The sequence below is a fragment of the Octodon degus genome, unplaced genomic scaffold (assembly GCF_000260255.1).
Source record: "Octodon degus isolate 3935 unplaced genomic scaffold, OctDeg1.0 scaffold00010, whole genome shotgun sequence".
Classification (NCBI taxonomy): Eukaryota; Metazoa; Chordata; class Mammalia; order Rodentia; family Octodontidae; genus Octodon; species Octodon degus.
Genome location: NW_004524586.1, coordinates 23,858,169 through 23,877,297, shown reverse-complemented (window position 1 = coordinate 23,877,297; position 19,129 = coordinate 23,858,169). Strand labels below are relative to the sequence as shown.

The window sequence follows — 19,129 nt, the reverse complement described above, 5'->3', positions numbered from 1 at the left end:
GGGGAGATAGTGCAGTGGCATAAGCACCCACCTGGAAAACGCAAGGCACTGAGTTCAATATGCGGTACAAAACAAAAAAACAAAAAACGAAAAAGGTTGTTTGGTCAGGCAATATTATACTTGGAAGCAGTGTGACTATGACATGGGAATCCTTCTCATTTCAAATATAACATTGGGACTTAGTTTAGACCTTATGCACTGCCCAAATTTCACACCCTTAAAAGGGCACTGCACCCTGTGAGTACTGGCCAAGGGCTAACTTATTTAAGGTGCATGCTCACCTTCTGATCTGGGCCCACACACCCAGTGTCCCTTCACAGATGAGCAAACCAAGGCCTGGGAGGTGAAGTACTAGTTCACAGTCACATGGCCGGTAAGGGATGAATAGCAACTCTGCTACCTACAGCTGAAAAGTGGATGGACTTGGGGTAGGGGATGGGATGTAGGCCCTGGCTCTGTCTCAGGTCAGAACTTGGACTCTCAAAGCTTCAGGTTGTTGGGAGCTGTCTCAATGCACGATTCCTGGAGTTCTTCCTAGTACGGCCCAGGACTGGTCTAATGGAGACAGGTTGTTTGATTAAATCAGAGACTCCAAGAGAAGCTTGCCCTTAATAACAGGTAGGAGGGAGTTGGTGGGAATAACTTCTTGGCATCTTCTTTTCTTTCTCTACCTCCCTCCCTGCACAGGTTTCTCCTCTTTCCGCCTTGCCAGCCTGCATTAAACTTTTTTCTGCAGGAATATGATCTCAATTATTCACACTAAGTGCAAATAGAGATCAATGTTTGTGTTTCCCAAGGATGAGGCCACATCGCTGTGTCTGTATTTGTAGAAGAGATTATCTCTTATTAAAATATTTGAAGAGTTTCTTGAAGATTCAGTTTAGCTGGTGTAGATGGGTGGGTACTGAGGTCAGTAGGGAGGGGGAGACAGAGAGAGAGAGAGAGAGAGAGAGAGAGAGAGAGAGAGAGAGAGAGAGAGAGAATATTATTTTTACATTTTATTTTCTCTTTAAAAACTTCCCGATGTGTCTTTTGAATAGTGGGCACTGGCACAAGGACTATGTGGACTTGGAGAAAGTACCCTGTGTCTCACAGCCTCAGTGTACCCATTTCTTGAATGGGAATAATGGTAATTCCTGCCTCATACACTTTTTACAGAAAGCACTATTGGCATGGGATGATCCAAACATGACACTGAGTTATGTGTATTATCCTAACTGTTACTTTTGTTTTTGGGGCTAGCAAAGTTCTCCACCTCAGAGCAACACCTGTCTGGAGGGGGTTTACTGGATCCCTGGCTCAGCAAAATAATCTATTTGTGTCTTTCCTGATAACTACATTACACCTCTGTACCAAAGACTAATAAAGAACCCCATCACCTCCTCCCTGCCAGGCATAGAGCTGATGCTCTGTTCTGCTGGCCACACCTGATGCCCATTTGTAAGCCCCTTCCCTCTGGCATGGGAGAGGCCAAATGGAGAGGGAAAGTCAATAACGCAGTTAGGAAGCATGCTTTACTGTTGCTTCTCACATAGAAAGCTTTCTTTAAAAAATAATCCATGCCATGTGTTTTTCTCCATTAAATAATAAGAGTTGAAGGTGACTTTCTAGGCTATTGTTTTCTCACTGAATAGCCAGACAGTGAGTGGTGGTTTTGGCAGTCCTGGTGGGCAGAGGAGTTATAAACCCTCAGAGAAGTTAAGTGACTTCTCTTAATCTACCCAGCTGGCAAATGCTGAAGCAGGGATTTGAACCAAGCCCAGTTATCTGATTAAGTTCACATTTCTGTTTAATTTGTGTGTTTTATGTTTGGAGAAGGGATGGAGAAGGATGTTGGCTAATGTGATTTTTAAGACCCCTAGAGTATCATCTGATTGAGAAAGAAGACTCTAGAGGCATATATACAAAGGGTCATTGCAACGTTCAATGACTACTCTAAAGAATAATGATGAGACTGTGGCTTTGAGTTAGAAGAGCCTGAAGCTGATAGTGGTATCATTGATCCTTGTTCAGGAACTTGCTACTTCTGCTAGTGTGATCTTGACATGATTGGCTATTATTCTGGCTGGTTCCACTTTAAGCAAAATATATGATAATATTCAGAGTAGGGACTGTGATAGATACACACTCTGTAACATCTCTAAAGCAGCAGGATCCTCACTATTACCATTGAGTGTCACTTCATAGGTCCAACTACAGAACTACCCCAAACTAGATATCTCCTCAAAGCAAAGTAGGATGAAAATCTTATGTGTAAATCATGTTCAGAGGTCTCTAACTAAAGACCTTAACGTCTCATGCCCAAATTGATTGTGACTCAGGATTCCAGTATTGTAGTCTCCACAGAGTAGGGGCTATAATTTTGTTCACCAGTGTTATAGGACGGTACCTGGCACATCATAGACTAAGTAAATATTTGTTGAATGAATAAACAACTGGAAAAGGTGATAATCTGCTGTCTGTTCCCCTCTGTGCCCTGAAGTCAGGTTGAGCCACAAGAATAGGAGGAGCGACATGGTGAGTGACTGTGTCATCTGACAGTGGCCTGATGCTGCCCCAGTTGGCCACAACTTGGATTCTTCCAGGGATGAAGCTATGTTCTTATTTGTTGCAAGGTCAGTAAAAAGGCTAGAACATGCCCAGTAGTGCTGTGTGGTCCCTGCAATTGCACCTGCTGCTTGTAGGTGAAGATCCAGGTGAACAGAGGAAGGGTGGAAGATGTTGATCTCGAGTTAGCATAAAAGGCTCAAGTCAACAACTTCTGACAATTTCTAGTTGTCATTGATAACTCACTACTTTTATGCACTATTGGACTATATTGGCTTGTTTTGATGAATTCACCTACCTACAATCTTTGGACAGGCTTCAAGTTTGAAAAGGTCATTTAAAGACTTCTCCAAATACTGCTTTTCTAACTGCAATGGAACACCCATCTCTGACAAAGCAAAACAAAAAAGGGGGATATGTTGGGAGCCACAAGCTAGGAAATCAATCAAATGCATGTAGGTGTGACTAGGCCTCAGTGACTAAAGCAAACAAGCTATCTCACTCCTGAGATAAGCATCCTGTCTGGTTAAGGTCAGCTATCAGTCACTAGGCAACCTAGTGACATGTGTTACTAACTTTGCAAAAGTATGAATAAAGGACTGTTTTGTTATATATATGTTAGGATAGATATACAGCTACTTTCTCTTAGTTCATTGAGAAGAAAGGTTTATACTAACATTGTTTAGACAAAGATATGTCTGCAGCTTGTCCTCTGAAGAACTACTATGAAGACAACAATGCGTAATGTACTAATTATTTTAACTATCCTACCAACCTATTTTGAAACTATTTCATTGCTATTTTATCTTTTTTTCTCATTAAAATCAATAAAAAAAGAAAATTATAAAAAAGAAAAGTGACCTTCAGCCAGGGAAAGTGCCCCCCAAGGGAAAGTGCCTTTGACTTTCTGTTTTCTGATTTCATTCCTGTGTTTGTGTTCTGCCTCATTCTGCCTCTTCATATTCTTTACCAGCATCAGAGCCTCTTTTCCGTTTCAGTTAGTTTTAATGAATTCTCCATGCAACTTAAAAAATTGGATGCTTTTGCTTACCTTTTTCTCATTTAAATTTGAATGTGATGTGATGTGTGTGTATGTTTGTGTATGTTGTACGCATGTGTAAGATACTTATTTAAGGAGAATTTAAATATCTACACTATGAATGAACAATGCATGAATTGGTTGGAGAGAACTGGTTGGCATAAAGTTAGAATCATGTCTGAATATGCATCATACATGTCTTCCAAATTCTTGCAACTTTGTCATGAAAGATTTAAGGAGAGAACAAGTAGCACGGTTTCTACTTTTCAAATAAGAAGTTAAGGAGTGCAGAGATTAAGATAATTGTCAGCAACAGCAAAGAAACAGAAGGATGAATTCTGTTAAAATCCAGTAAGTTACTTGACTTTGGAAAGTTATAGTTTTCATGCCAAATAATGATAAGTCTTGGCTTACTAGTAACTTCATATTTTTTGCATGGAAATACTTGACTTACACAGTTTAGAGATTTTATATTTAGTTGAATTTCTAGAAATAGAAATGCTGTTGGTAGTCATTAACATTTTATGAATACTTATATTGAAGGAAGATGTAAGTTGTTTGGAGATTGGACTGATACCTGTGGTGAAGTTGAGTTTATTGATAATTAGGAAAATACTGGCTTCATACCTGAGCATTCTAATAAATATCATGTTTTCTTTAAAATAACTAAGAAATGACACTTTGGATATGCTAAATATCCAGAGTTTCTGGAATAGGACTTTTTCTGTTTATTCTTGGTTTTCAAATCTGTTGAAATATTAGAGGTCTTGTCCTACTCTGTAAGATATTGTGACATACAGTAGCTAACAGGGGCAGTGGTTCCTACATTTTAAGTACAGCAGGTCCTACAATTTGCATGTTATTACCCTAGTTCTGCTCCTAACCAAGTCTCTGCAGAAATGGAAAGCTACCTTTATGAGGAGAACAGATCCCAGTGCAGCCTCCAAAGATCTTCGCAGCAATAGATCTGTCTGAGCCCTTTGGGCATTATGATGTTTTTATCTGCCCTGCATTTAATGCCTGCCAGTGGTCAAAGAACAGCTGCTCTTGCTTCAGCCTTTCCTTAAAAATTCAAGGACTCTGTTTGCTACAGCGGCCAGAAAGATGCTGACACACGCCGCACTTGCTGGTGCTGGCAGGGCCATTTTCCTCCACACTGAGTGGCCCCAGATGGCTGTGCTTTTACACTTCCACTTTTGATTTTTTGTATATAGTTTTCCTGTCCCCTAACACAAGTCAGGCTTGGGATGACCTTAGAAGCTTCATGGGGTGAGTGAGGTTGGGCTTGGCTCTAGTCTACCTGCTGTTTATGGAGAGGGTGCTGATTTTATAACTAAGAAGTGACATAAAACTTCTAAAATAAACTAATTTAGTTTACAGAGGATGTTCAAGTAAAGCAAAATAACAGTATAGGTGGAAGGATACAGTGAAAACGGACATGGAGCCCAGCCACATAGCTCAGTGGATTAAAGTGCCTGCAAGCAGGTGCAGGGGCCAGGGGTTCAATCCCTAGGCCAGCCAGTGTTGGCCCCGCCCCGGAGGCGTGCTGTGAGGGCAATTGAGACTGGGCATGGTGGCATGTCCCTGCTCTTGGGAGGCTGTAAAACAGGCAGATCACTATGAGTCCGATCTAGTGGTAAGAACCTGAACACCCTGTAAACCCTTCCTTAAAATACAGAAAAAACAAACAAACAAACAAACAAACAAACAAAAACTGGACAGCATGGTTCTCCCATGGCCCTGTTGTTTTCCTTGGGAACATGGAGGTTCACAGCGTAGACATGAAGCCCCGAAAGGTCTTGTCACCTGTGTGCCCTGATTCAGTGTGTCTGGTGTGGGCTCAGGGATTCCTAGGTGTGCTCAGGGCCTTTGACCTGCCCATTAGCAGCACTGGTCATCACATCACAGGAAGCTTGCTGTGAATGCCAGCTCCCAGCACTCCTTGGATCAAGTACTCAGATGTTTCCTGAGCACATTAAAATGTGGACCCACTGACCTATTATCAGGGATCCTCACGCACCGAAGCAGCTGGAAACCATGCCTCCACTCCTCACCTAGAAGCAGCACTTCTCTTTCCTGGCTTTCTACCCACTTCCAAAGAGCATTCGTCTGGTGCTTCCAGGTCTGAGCAAGCTATGGAAATAGCTTTTCTATCTCTCTGTTCCTCCTCGTGCTCTCCTCTGTCCTCTTTTTCTTTAAGGGTCTTCTGAGTGTCTCACAATCTTGATTCTGTGAGGCAGATGCTGGTGGCTGGAGCATGGCTAGAGAAGGGACATCTGTCATTTTTACTACTGCCACTCCCACAGAGTATAATGCACTTGATAGATGTGTTCTGGCTGTAGCTACTCTGGGTAGAATGAAGGATTGTGCAGAAGGCTGGGTGCAGAATGTTTGGAAAAATTACCAGGAGGCAGGTAGGATCTGGGAGACAAAGTGAGGGAGGGAAGCGCTTGTGAACTGTCTAGTTCCTGAGCTTGTGGCTTACTGAGTGGGGAATCAAGGTTTGGGGGCTCTGAGAGTGGGGTTATGGGATTGTTATGGTTAGTAACACTCCATGGGCAGTGATAGTGTTCTGGAGGTGGCTGTAGCCTTATCCTGCCTCTACCTGCATTTGTAGTGAGATCTTGCTAAACCCCAGTCAGGAGGTGAGGTTAGTTTCCTCCGTTGAACTGGCCTGACTTTAAGAGTCACTCCTGGTGAAGAGCATAGTACAAATGGTACTCTGCGTCTCCAGAGGTGAGGTCAGAGAAAGCCACTCGGCTTCTGCCTGCATCTCCAGGAACACTTGTTCTGGGTGGAGCCAGTGACTGCGCAGAATTCTGTTGGCCCTGAGATAGCTGCAGAGGAATGTATAGATGCTGCAGGTGGCAATTCCAGCTGGAATTGGCATCCCGTGTCCAGTCCATCCCTCAGATGACTGTGGCCATGGTCAACGTCATTTTCTGTGAACACATGAAAGATTGGAAGTGAGAACTGCCTAGCCAAACCCCTCTCAGTTTACTGATCCATAAACTCATGAGTAAAATAATGCTTTGAGATGATTTTTATTATTCAACCATAGCTGGAGTATCCCGGAAGCCTGGGTTATCACAAATAGGTTACAGTTCTTAAAATCATCTTTCAAACAAAATTCATTGTGTTTCATTTCATTTTAAATGTTTTAAAACAACACTTAGGATCCAGGAATAGGCTGTCACAATAACAAACAAACCCTTGACAACTGCATAGTTAATAATATGCAGCTTTCAAGCTACAGTAAAATGATTATGGTAATAAGATAGTAGCTTCTGTTCATGTTTCTTTAAGAATTCCATGTACATTATTTCATTCCAACTCTTTAAGCTGTGTCCATTTTATAGATTGACACACTGAGCCTCAGAGATGTTTAGGGGAGGACTAGCCAGGAGCCATACAGCAAGAGCTGGTATAGGAATGCTGATGGATCTGACTCCAGAGCCTTTTGTGCAGCAGATGCAAGAGTTGTCAAGGAGGAGAATTAAGTCACCAAGGTCTGTCATCATTAGAGAGTGGGTGTGGGACACTTAGGCATCACTTAGTTCAGTAATAGAAACTCAGAGCCCATCAAGGAACCTGGAAGAGTCTTTTAAATATATATTCCCAGGTCTTATAGGTGTGGGGTGGAAAATCCTCCCAAGGTTCTTACTAGCCTGCAGTGGATGTCCCTGAGGCAGCCCACACCTGCCTGCTGGAGGTGGTCACACTGAGGCTCCTGGAGGAGAAGTGGGTTGTTCCCACAGCACAGGGTGGCAGACAGGAGAACTGGGCAGAGGGCATGTTTCCCACAGTCAGACTCAGGTGCTCCTCATGCCTCACTTTAGAATGCGTGGGGAAGGCTGGCACTGATGAAATGACCCCAGCGCCCTGTTGATCAGATTCTGCAGGAGGCCTGGTCTCCGTTCAGGCTCATGAATTGTGGCTTGGGCTGCATGGCAGTGTTCCACATGGGCTCATTCTGTTATCTGGGAAATATTTACGAGGGGACTTTTGTGCGCCAGGTAGAAGCACCAGGGGCACAGTGCTGAGTAGAACTATCACAAACACTTCTTTGTTTTTGAAATTGCATAAGTACACAGATATTTAGGCCTCAAACCTTGATAGTCAGTGGAGGGGTGGAGAGAAAGAGGGAGGGAATGAGGCAGTGTGAAGCATGTAGAGAGACAGTGCAAAACTTTGGGCTTCCTTTGGATACCCAAGAGAATTGTGTGTGGGGCTGATCAAACTGAGCATGTTACTACAAAGCTCTTTAGACTCCCAAGCAGGTAGTAAGGGCTGCAGTGTCTGAGTCCCCCAGCGTCCAGGGCATCCAAGTGGGTTCTGATCTGTGTAGCTTTGAAATAATCCCTGCCCCTGCTTACCTTCACAGTGTGACAGAACATACAGACGGATCATAATCACGCAACACTTGGAGTCTGGAATAGAAACAAAGCTGGAAGATCCTGAATTCTGATTAGGGACTGGTATAGCTTTAGGGATGCCTCTTAACATTGAAAGGTTTCCTGAGGTGCAGAATTTTCATTCCTTACAATGTCCTGGGCAAACCAGGACTGATGACCACCCTCCATGGTTCCTGAAGCAAGAGAAAGCTGCCTTCCTCCTCTCCTGCTCCTTCTCTGCTGTGCTCCTCGCCTTGGTCCATGCTGTCCTTTGGCTGGAAGCCCAAAGAAGAAGTCTTAGCATGGGCTTTGCCCTCTCTCACCTGGTCCCCTCTATGTCCTTTCCAGCTGCCCCCTTTTTGCCCATTCTGCCAGCAGCTCTTGCCAGGACAGCTGCTGTAACTTCCCAACCTTGCCCTGTTTTCCCTTCTCTGCTCTGTTCCTAGTCCCATCTATCCTCTGCCAGGGTCATGACTTTGTGTTGGATTTTCATCCTATCTGCTGAATAGACTCATTGGCTCAAAATCAGAATTCCTTGCCCTGGCACTCAGAGCCCAGAAACTCCTGACCCCTTGGCCACGTCTGAAGCTGTGCTGAACAAAATCACCAGCTAAAATTGGGCTAGAGACCCGAGACAAGACTGATGGCTGAAAGTGCAAACTCATGTGTTCCTTCCCCACCCCTCCTTCTGATTTTTCCTTTGGTGACATTTGCTATCAAGCAATTAGCACTCAACATGGTCAGGAGTATTCTATTTTCCTAGGATAAATAGGGTGTCTCCGAGGGTGACAGGATCAGGAGGTAGAATGCTTACAGTTATGTCAGTGGACCAGAATATGCTTTGTTTCTCTTTATCTTCCTTCTTTTCTCTTCTCTATCAAGTCCTAGCCTTCCATTGAATCCTGGCAGCTTTTATCCTCACTCTGCCCACTAGTGGAGGTGGTGGTGGCAACCCTGCACCATCTGAATAACGGGGCACATATTGGACAGTTCCTCTCCTTGTGGAACAGGAGGCTCTCTCCCTTTTATTCAACCTCAAGTTTTCCCAGTCCCAGACAATGCGCTATGGCCTGGCCTTGCTCCTGCGGGGCTACTGTGCTGCATGCAGTCCAGCTTCAAGCTTACTTCGGAGCCCTAGGTTCTTAGAGCATTTATGAGATGATCTCAAAGCCATTTTTAAAAAATGCATTTCATTGGTTCTTCTGGAGAGTGGCAACAGCAGATCCTATAAAGGGCTCAGTGATTCTTTGTGTTTCTGCTATAGGAACTGGCTGAGACCCATCCACAGGGGCTGCTCATTTCTGTCTTTCTAGAAAACTGGGTCCTGCCCTGGAAGGCCTAGAGCAGGCAGGGAATGCTCATCTTTCACCCACTTTTCTTTGTTTCGTTTCAGTTTTACAGAGTTTTTGGATCCATTCCAGAGAGTCATCCAGCCGGAAGAAATCTGGCTCTATAAAAATCCTTTGGTGCAATCAGACAACATACCCACCCGCCTCATGTTTGTAAGTACCATCATTTCATGGCCAACTTGACCACTTTCCCAAATATGAACCAAAGGGGCTTTCATCTTAGCTTTTCTAGTCTCCACTAAAGAGAGCGAGTGGCTCAGAATGAAGAGAAAAAGATCAACCTATCGAATCAAAACTCAGATTGAGATTATGTAGGTATTCCCTGTTCATGTGAGAAGTCATAATTGCCTAATGCTTTGGAAAGTGCAGAGTTTTACATGGGTTATGCTGAGCTATTTCAAAATATGGACAGTAAAGGAAGCCAAATGAGGAGAACTTCCTGTCCCCTCTTCTTTCAGGGTAAGCTTTGATTTTGTCAGCATCAGGTACAATAGATCTCTCTTAACCACTTTCCTGGTTTTAACTGGTCAGTTGTTGACTGCACATGACTTCCCTGTGCCTTAACCCTTGCATATTGTCATGTGTCCCTCTCTTCTATAGTAAATTTACAAGCATCCAGCTATGTGGTAGGTGTATTTTACCTTTTCTGCTGCATGGTAATTACAGTCCTGTCCTCTTCACTTTCTATATGGCAGGCGCTTTGCTGAGAGCCTCATGAAGGTTCACCTCATTGTCCACATGCTACAGATGCACAAGTACATCCCAGAGATAAAAGAAGCTTGCCTAAAGTCTCACTGTTGGTGAGCCAGCTCTGGGGCTTGGTTTTCTGCCACAAGGCTGTCCTGCAGGCTAGGAGGAGAGCCTCTAGGACTCCCTGCCTGTGCTAATGAACCCCTGGAGAGCTGCCACCAAACCTTCCCATAGAAGAGGGAATATTGAATCTCTCCCTTGTTATGGGATGGCAACAGTAAACTTTCATAATTAGATGGGCAGCCTAGAGGCTTGAAGGTTATTCATGTTGACCTGCCGGTGTGTCTGTGTCCCTGGGAACTGAGGTGGCTCTTCCAGAACCCTCATGGAACACTTGAGGGCCGCTTCTGCATTTGGAAGAAATCACTGATTTTATGAAGGAAATTTTGTTAACTAATGATGATTAGAAAGACTGTCGCAAGTGCTCCAAAGTGCCTGTAATACCACATGCACATTAAAGTATTGTTACAATGCGTTTTCATAATTACTTTTCTGCTGGAAAATAAAACAGATTTTTGTGAATCTCTGGGAAATTGAAAAACTAGTGCTGTTGGGAGTAGACCATAACTAACACAAGTATTACAATAAGACATGTTTTCATTTCTGCTCAAATCTTCTATAAATCCCAGAAATGAAGGAATCAGTGTGTGTCTAATGAGTTTATGGCTTTAATAAGGAGAATCTTCCATTTGTCACTCATTGGTCTTAAGATTTTTTATTTCATATGCTATAAAACATGATTTGGAGATCCACATTCACACAGGCACTGTGAGGAATTTGTGGTTGTGTCCTAGATTTATTGACAGTGTATTGTTTTGAAGATAGATGCAAATGTCACAAATATTCTGGCTACAGACACAAAGAGGACAGAAATTTGCATGTTGGCAGCAGTAGGGTTTAGGTACCAAAGAAGTTATAGTGCTGTGGTTCTCAGAGAATAGAAGGGTATTCAGCCATATGGACTGATTCATACTCTAATCTCTGATGAAATAAGCTAAACCTTTTATTTCGTCCATAACCATTGATGAATTTCATGCATTGGGTCATGAGCTTTAGGGAAATTCCTTAATAAAACAAAGAAAGCAATAGATACATTTATAATACCTGCAACACAAAAATGAAAAATACTTTGTCGTCCTATAAATTAGATTTTTTCCCCTGGAATTTTATTAAGAGTTTAATATAAGATATCATTTGTCAGCTTTTGAACTTTTAAAACCTTTGAATGTTTGTAGAAGAATGTTTAAAGGAGCATATATTTTCACTGATATTTAAAAAACCTTGCTTTCTTTTGAAAGCTCAAATTTCATTATTTAATACATAAAGAAAATCTTGGACCTCTTTAGTTAGCGTGTTTCCATCTAAAGGTGAGCTTTTTAACGAGATGATATTGATCTAGATGTTTCTCTGCTGAATAATAGCCTGTATGGTCATGGATCTGTATGGGTGGGTGTGTGCGCGGGTGGATGGGTGGGTGGATGGGTGTGGGTGGGTGTTAGAGAAGCCATTTGGTCACATATAGTAAGAAAATGAACAAAATAATGGTTAACAGCATGAGATAAGTGGAGAGCACGTATTAATGACATCACCAGGAAGTTCCTTAATTTGCATTTTCTTTGTCTATGGCATGCTCAGGTCAAGTGGCACATCTGTGAACACGAGGTTGGATGTGCTTGGGGCTGTTTCTTGCAAAAGCGGGTTTCCCTTGATGACTCAGTGTTGAGCAGAGGGACATGGGACAGACTTAGGAATTCTTTTCAGATACACTGAGGCTGGACTTGCCTTTCCCTTGGTATTTCCTAGCAGCCAACCACAGATATTTCTAGAAAATGTTAACAGAGGCTGCTCTCTTATTCAATAGTCATGGCTCCTTGCTGGGTGGGTAAGGTTATCAGACCATGTTGAGGGGCTGGGGAGATGGCTCAGTAGAATAAGCACTTGCCTGGCAAGTGCAAAAGCCTGAGTTCAATCCCTGGTTCCACAAAAAAAATAAAATAAAATAAAAAGAACGTGCTATACATCTACTTGCTAGTATGGGACAGTTCAGTTGGTATTATTTGTTGAGTTTTACTGCTCTCTGTTATTTTTTGTTGTGGCTGGCCATCTGTATATATGGGCTTCCATGGAGTCTGCAGTGGTTGAGAAACCCTAGGGGCCACAGGGGGTGGGAAGTCAAATCAAGTATGTGAAATATCCTCAGGAACCCTTCAGGGGCTTGGGAGAGGGAACTCTAATAGAGAAAAGAACCTGGAGGAGGCTAAAGGGGAGGCTTAGGTGTGCTTCTAGTGCTTTGGCAGCTGTGCACACGCGACTCCTCTGTGGAACACACAATGGCCTGGATGAAAACTCTCAGCTTCAGTAATGAATTGAAGAGCCATGGTTTAAAATAAAAGAAGATGATTTATGTAGAAAAAGATAGAAAAGAAGAAGGTGGACAGATACCCTGGGTAAGGGATGCGTCGGAAGTGAATACCACTGAGTTCTTGTTCCCAGCTCTTTTATTTAGAACTAGAGATCTTTCCATCCCCCATGTACCACTCCCAGAAATTACAACCATCTGATTGGCTCTCTGGCTGTCTTTGATCCTAACCTGGGCACATCAGCCTTTCTTTCTGGCTGTATGATTTCTTCTTGTCCTTTTGTGATGGATAAGTATAGGGAGATTTATAGGAAGGTAGTTAGATTTAATGATTGAGTAAAGGGGACATGTGTGTATCTGGTATGATAATATAGTAATTTTAAAGTGAATCCATGGTTATGCAAGCACAGGAACCAGGGTTCAATCCCCAGCATGACATGACACGCCAGCCCTACCCTTGGGCATGCTGAGGCAGCCACTGAGATCAGGTGTGGTAGAGCACACCTGTAATCCCCCCACTGGGAGGCTAAGACAGGAGGATCACTATGAAGCTGAGCTGCATAGTGAGACCTTGTACCAAATATATTAAAAAAAAAAAAAAAGAAAGAAACCATGGATACATGTGTATGTGTGTCTGTGTCTCTCTCTGTGTGTGTGTGTGTGTGTGTGTGTGTGTGTGTGTTTTATATACTAAATAAGAGTCTTTAGGTGGCTGTGCTTTATCTCCTTTATCAAGTGGGTGAGAGACTGGCTTCCCTGGTCTCTGCATTTGGCTTTCTCCAGTTCTGTTAAGCCTTCTTGATAAATCATTATGGCAATTGTGTTACCTGGGGCCTCTCCTCCCTAGCTTCCCTCCTTTCTCTCTCTAATTGCTCTAACTGTAGAATCTACATGTAGAGGCAGAAGCTGCTTTTAGTAGGTTTCCCTAGCAATTTGTAATAAAGCCTGTCTTTTCCCAGTCCAGAAGTCACCTTGCCCTACCCTAGGAAGGTTCATCACCATCATCATCATCTTGAGCTTCCACTGCAGCAGCCAGCATTCCTTGAAGACAGGGACTGTGCTCATCACTCTACCAGCAGCATTTCAGTTGATTCCTCTCAGAATCTACTGAGGGCAGCACTTTTATTGATGCCATAGTTTCAGAACAAAAACATCTTGTCCAAGGTGTTATCCATAGTGGTCAGTGACTGGGCCAAGATCTACTGGCTAGCAGAGTACAGGCCATCACCTAGAGACATTCTGCTGTGATATCTGCTTGGGGCTGGGATGCAACAGAGAGGAAGAAAGTAACAAAGCAGTCACAGAGGAGCAGGTGTGGAGAGATGGGAGAATGGCAGGGCAAGGGGAACAGGAGTTGGGATCATTTGCAGGGTGAAGAGGCAAAGGAGGCAGGGAGAAGACCCTGAAGAGTTATGCCTTCTAACTTAGTAGGACCCAACATAAAGGCAAGTTGGGTGGTTTGGCATTATTGGACAACCTTTAAACAACAGGTGAGTTTCAAGTAAGGGATTTAAACAGTGATAGGCATCCACAGGTGTCTTTCCTTGGCTTTTAAAAAAAATCCACCCAAGACCTGCACTTTATCCTGGTCTCTTTATGTGCCAGCCACAACCTGGTGGATTTACCCTCTTAGAATCTTACTGAGACTATTAATTTGATAGCAGGGTTTCCCTCATTTTGGAGTAGGATGTTTCTAAGGGAGACAGAAAAAAATATTTTTTGGGAGAAAGGCTGGAAGGAAAAGAGACAAAGCTGGCCTATGATGGACAGTTTAATGGGTAGGCTCCTCTAAAAAGTCTTTGACAGCTCCGCTCTTTGTGTTAGGACATAATTGTTTACCCACAGCACAGCCTTTTCTAAGTGAGGCATGTCCTAAAGTTGTCTTCATAATCACTTTGCAGCACACCTTTCTGTCAGTTGCCAGAAGTTAAGGCACGTTGGGCCCATTGTTCTCTCTGATGTGAATGCGCTTGAGTGACAGACTCTTCTGTGGCTCACGTCCTGACGTGGGGATTCCACTGGCTTTCTTCGTTTCTTGACATCCTCATGCTCTTCCCCCATCAGACAGGCTGCTCCAAGTTCTGTCACTTCCCACAGCATCTGGAAAGCATGGCGCCTTTCATCGGCCCCAGGGCTGACCCAGTTTCTGGGAGGAGCAGAGGCTGAAGGCTGCGGGTGCTTATTATATAGTTTCTGGTTGGGGATATTGGTCTTTTGGGACTGAGCCAAGTTCCCAGGGAATCATGCTCTTTCCTGTCCCCATGTCCTTCCTGAGCTGGAAGACACCCATTCATTACTCAGATGTCTGGGCCCAGGTGGGCCAGAGCTGGATATGCTTTTATCTTATATGTCTGAGAACAGGATCCTTGCTCTTTTTTTTTTTTTTTTTTTTTTTTTTTGGTTGAGTTTGGGTCACTTGTCAACACTCTTTTGGAGACAAAAACAAAACAGTAGCCAATCACCAGCTTTTGCAGGATGCCTGCTCTCTATTGGGCTAGGGTGGGCTCCCCAGCTTCTCCACTTACTGAAATCAGCTACTCTTCCTCACCTTCCTTATCTGTGTGGGTGGACTTTCACACCATGTGCCTCCTGGGTATGCAGAGAATCGCATGGAATAACAGACCTTAGACCCTTTACTTCATGTGGGGAATGTATAAGCATTTGGCAGCTATTAGTGAATGAAATCCTAGGGACAATATTTTGCTATGGATGTTATTATCATACCCATTTTATAGCTAAGTGGAGAAAGAAAAGTGAGGAGGTTAAGTAAGTTGTTTAAGGACACAACGTGCAAGTATCATGGCAGGGGCTTAAACCCAGCTCTCCTTTAATCTAGCCAATATATTTTCTTGTACAGAACTTCATTCCCATCCTGTAGTACAAACATCATACAAAACCATCGATTACTGGATACTACTTAATGGCTTATATGTAGCATCTCTTTGAGTGGATGCTGCATAGGACAGTTAATATCTCATAAATTGCTATTTGGTATAGCCTCAATTTCCCCATCTGTGAAATGAAACCATTAATCACTGAGGTTGAAGAACGCGAGCCTGGTGTCAGGGGTCCTGGTTTCACTAGTTGTGTGCATTTTGTTACCTTTGTGAACTTTGGACTTTTTATCTATACAGTGAGGGTATTTCCCCAACAGAGAAATTATAAGATTAGACACACATGAGGGAGGCCCCTGACATTTAGAGTGCTTAGTCTGTACCAGCTGTCACTGACACTTCTGTTTCATATCCATGTCCTGGAAACAAGCCCCCTTACCCTTCTTGTCCTATCAGGACAAAAGGCATTTCCTTAGTTTTATTGAATGATTTCTTTCTAAGGTGAGAAGTACTATAACATTGTGCTTAAAGATGCAGAACTTGCTTTAAAAAGCCTGAGTTCAAATCCTGATGCTAGCACTTTCAGCAAGTTGCCTCCCCTGTGTTCTGTGGATTCCTATTTTGTGGGAACTTCCCCAGGCACACTGGAACCACTGACTCCAGAAGTGAGCACTGCCTTTCTACTTCATAGCATTATTGCGAGGATTGTCTGAGTTAATTTGCCTGGAATACCTAGAATAGACTCTGGCCTTTTATGGCCTTATTAACATCTGTTATTCTAACTTAGTAATGCCTCTTCAACAGCTGGTGACCAATGAGAAAAACCAAGGCCCACAGGGGGCACAGGATATGCCCTGTCTTCCGAAGCAGTGTTTGGCTGAGTTCATTGTTCTCTCTGGATTCATTTCATTAGCACTAACCATTCATTGTCACCTACTCTGGGCTCATCCTAGGAATTTCAGTTTTCTAGCTGCAGAAACACTACAGAAGGAAAAACGGTCCTGGGCAGGAATTTTGCCTCACCATTTAAAAAAATGTATTTAGTACAGAGTCTACACGGTCTCACTCCAGATTGGACTTGTAGTGATTCTCCTATCTTCAGCCTCCCAATCACTGGGATTACAGGTGCACACCACCATACCCAGGCTCAGTTGTCATTTCAGCGTGCCCCAGGTGTTGTTCCCTAGGTATCGAACCCTGGTCCCTGTGTCTGCCTAAGCAGGCACATTAATCTGCTGAGCTATCTGGCTGGCCCCCTTGCCTCACCATTTTTTCCCTGTTCCCACCCTGTAGGATGGTAGACATGATCTTTCCCCATCTCTGTGTTCCCTTTACTCCCTAGGCTTGGGCAACAGGACAGCAGCTTCAAGTGGCCTCCTGGTTAGAGAAGTCAGAAGAAATGAAGACCTGGGATTCTCCTCAGGGTGCCTGAGGGTCTGACTGGAGCTGGTTTTCTCTGTTCTGCTTTCACTCAATTCCAAGCTGCTTGTGCTGCAGGAGGGAGCTGTTCACCTAACATACTGGCTTCTGGGGCTCAATCTTAGTTTCAAATCCTAGTTTAAAAGTACTTGTCAAAAGTGGAGCAAGTGATCCATGTAAATATAACTGTCTTAATTTTGGTTCTATACTACCCAGGGATATGGCAGATGAGTTCCTAGGAAGAAAAGGTTAGGTGGGGCCCAAGCGTTGCTAGCATTAGATGAGGCGAGAGATGCTTCATACAGCCACACACACGAGCTCCTCTTGCAGCACCCTGGGGTGGAGTTTGACACGCAGTCAGAAGGCTGCATCCCCTTGCAGCCCCCTGGGAGATCTTCAGGTAGGGAACTTTGGAGAGCCTGGGTGCTTAGGACTGGCTTGGGAAGCAGTGGGATAGTAGTTCTAGAAAATGTACTAAAAGGCATCTCCTTGGGCAAGTTGTATGGTTGGTTAAGTCCAGTCCCTGTGGGAAAGTGAGGTGAGCATCCGATCTGAACAAGCGAGTTGAGGCAGGGAATGGTGTCAAAGATTCCCCAGCCATCAAGCCCTTTCCCCAGCTGGGAGTCACTGAGAGGCTCTGATGGCTTCCCCAACTCCCTCATCCAGCTGCACACACCCCTGTCTCTCATATGGTGGCCCCTCTCTTATTGAGGGGGTTTGTCTTGCTATCGGATTTCTTCTGGCTGCCTTTCTAGAGCAGAGGTTTCACTTCATTAGGAATAAATCTGTGTCTGCCAGCCAGCATTATCTTGTAGCTTCTTCGTCCACTCTGCTGTTTTCCTCTGTGAGGCTTGCCTTGGTGTTGTGGCAGGGTGGGGGTGGGGATCGCTCACTATTTGGTGAGCTGCTTTCTCCTGTTTCAGAAGATGTGGCCCCATCTGTCAGTGGCACTTAAAGCGCTAAGAAACAGAAATCTAGCCTGGTAGGTTTAGCATTTGGATTTGGTAACAGAAGAGCTTCTTCAACCTTGGTTGGAACCTTGATTATGAGGAGTCTGTGCTCCATTGCTCTTCCATCCCACTGCCTCACAGACACTAGCATGAGGGCTAACTAAGGTGTTTATTAAAAAATGCAGTCTTGCATAAGACCCCAGGCTTGAGCTACAGCACCTCTCCCTCACACGCAACCCCCACACTGGGCATGTGTTTAAGGAGGTCATGTTAGCTCTGCAGTTGTTCAGTATGAACTATCCCAGAACTTGTGGGCACTTCTGTAGCTTCAGGGAACCACTGATTCTCACATGAGCACTGCCTTCCATGCAGCCTTGGGGAAACTCTCTATTATTTCTGCTGTAGCTCTGAATCTCTTACCATGTATTTGCCTTCAGCACATGTGCTATATACCTTTGCATACCTTTCATGGTGACAATGCTTACTCAACCATTAAACAGCTTGGGTCACTTAGAGTCATAGCTGATAAGGAAGATCTTCAAGCCAATTACTGCTATTTGTGGTTACAGGGACAGGGGTGCAAGTAAGATGAAGGGGCTTAGGGTGTTTCATATATTGTCTCTAAAGATGGGTAGCAAAGAGGAATCCCTGCAACATTTGAGCTCTTGCAGTCAGGTTGTAGTTAAGTCTGCAAAACACTGTTTCATTGTTTTGAAAAATCATGTTCATTTGGATGAATTCTGCTTTCAGCCGTGACTGTCTCATCTGGAAGAACCTCTCCAAAAAGTGATATCTCATTAGAATGCAGGTGAAGCTTTCCAAAGAGTGAACACCATTGCTCAGCACTCTCACCCCTCCCCTGCTGACTGCTAGACATTTGTGGATATCTGGAATATTTATCTCTCCTGATATTGTTACCCTGAGGATTTATCATCATAAGGAACATAAATATATTCTTCCTGGCTTCCAGAATGCTTAAAAACAACTTAGTGATTATGGAAATCTGGATTAAAGACTCCATATGGGGAGGGCAGAAAACCTGGCCTCCACATCTGGCCTTGCTGCTCACCAGCTGCTTGTCCCCAGGCACATCATTTAGCCCTTGAACCCAGAGCCGACAGCACAGTGCCATCATGAGTGCTTAAGAGGCTTCCGAACTGCACAGTACCTTGCACAGACACTGCTTCATGTGAGGCTTTGCAATGAGTGCTGGTTGCACCTGGATCCTGCCAGCTTAATCCCTTAAGTAGGTGCTAAATATCATTGTGGAGAAAGGGGAATGGAGGAAGGAAAGAGGAGGGACTGTATGTAGGAGACCTAATCTCTGATCTGCAGAAGACATGGATATTCAACAAAAGAACACCCAAAGGGCATGAATTAGCTACAAGCAAGTGCCACACTCTTGTGTTGCCAGAGACATGGGGACAAGGACCCAGTAGTTTTCATGTCCTTTAACAGAGGAGAACACGGGGGAGTTCCTGGCAGCCA

General features: G+C 43.9%; 1 protein-coding gene across 1 annotated transcript in view; it reads left to right on the top strand.

The window, feature by feature from the left end:
• Plpp4 (phospholipid phosphatase 4) overlaps positions 1-19,129 on the top strand; it is a 149,029-nt gene that overhangs the window by 39,995 nt on the left and 89,905 nt on the right. The window contains exon 2 of the mRNA XM_004625615.2: positions 9,374-9,482. Coding sequence (XP_004625672.1) covers positions 9,374-9,482 — 109 coding nt within the window. The remainder of the gene's footprint in view (positions 1-9,373; positions 9,483-19,129) is intronic.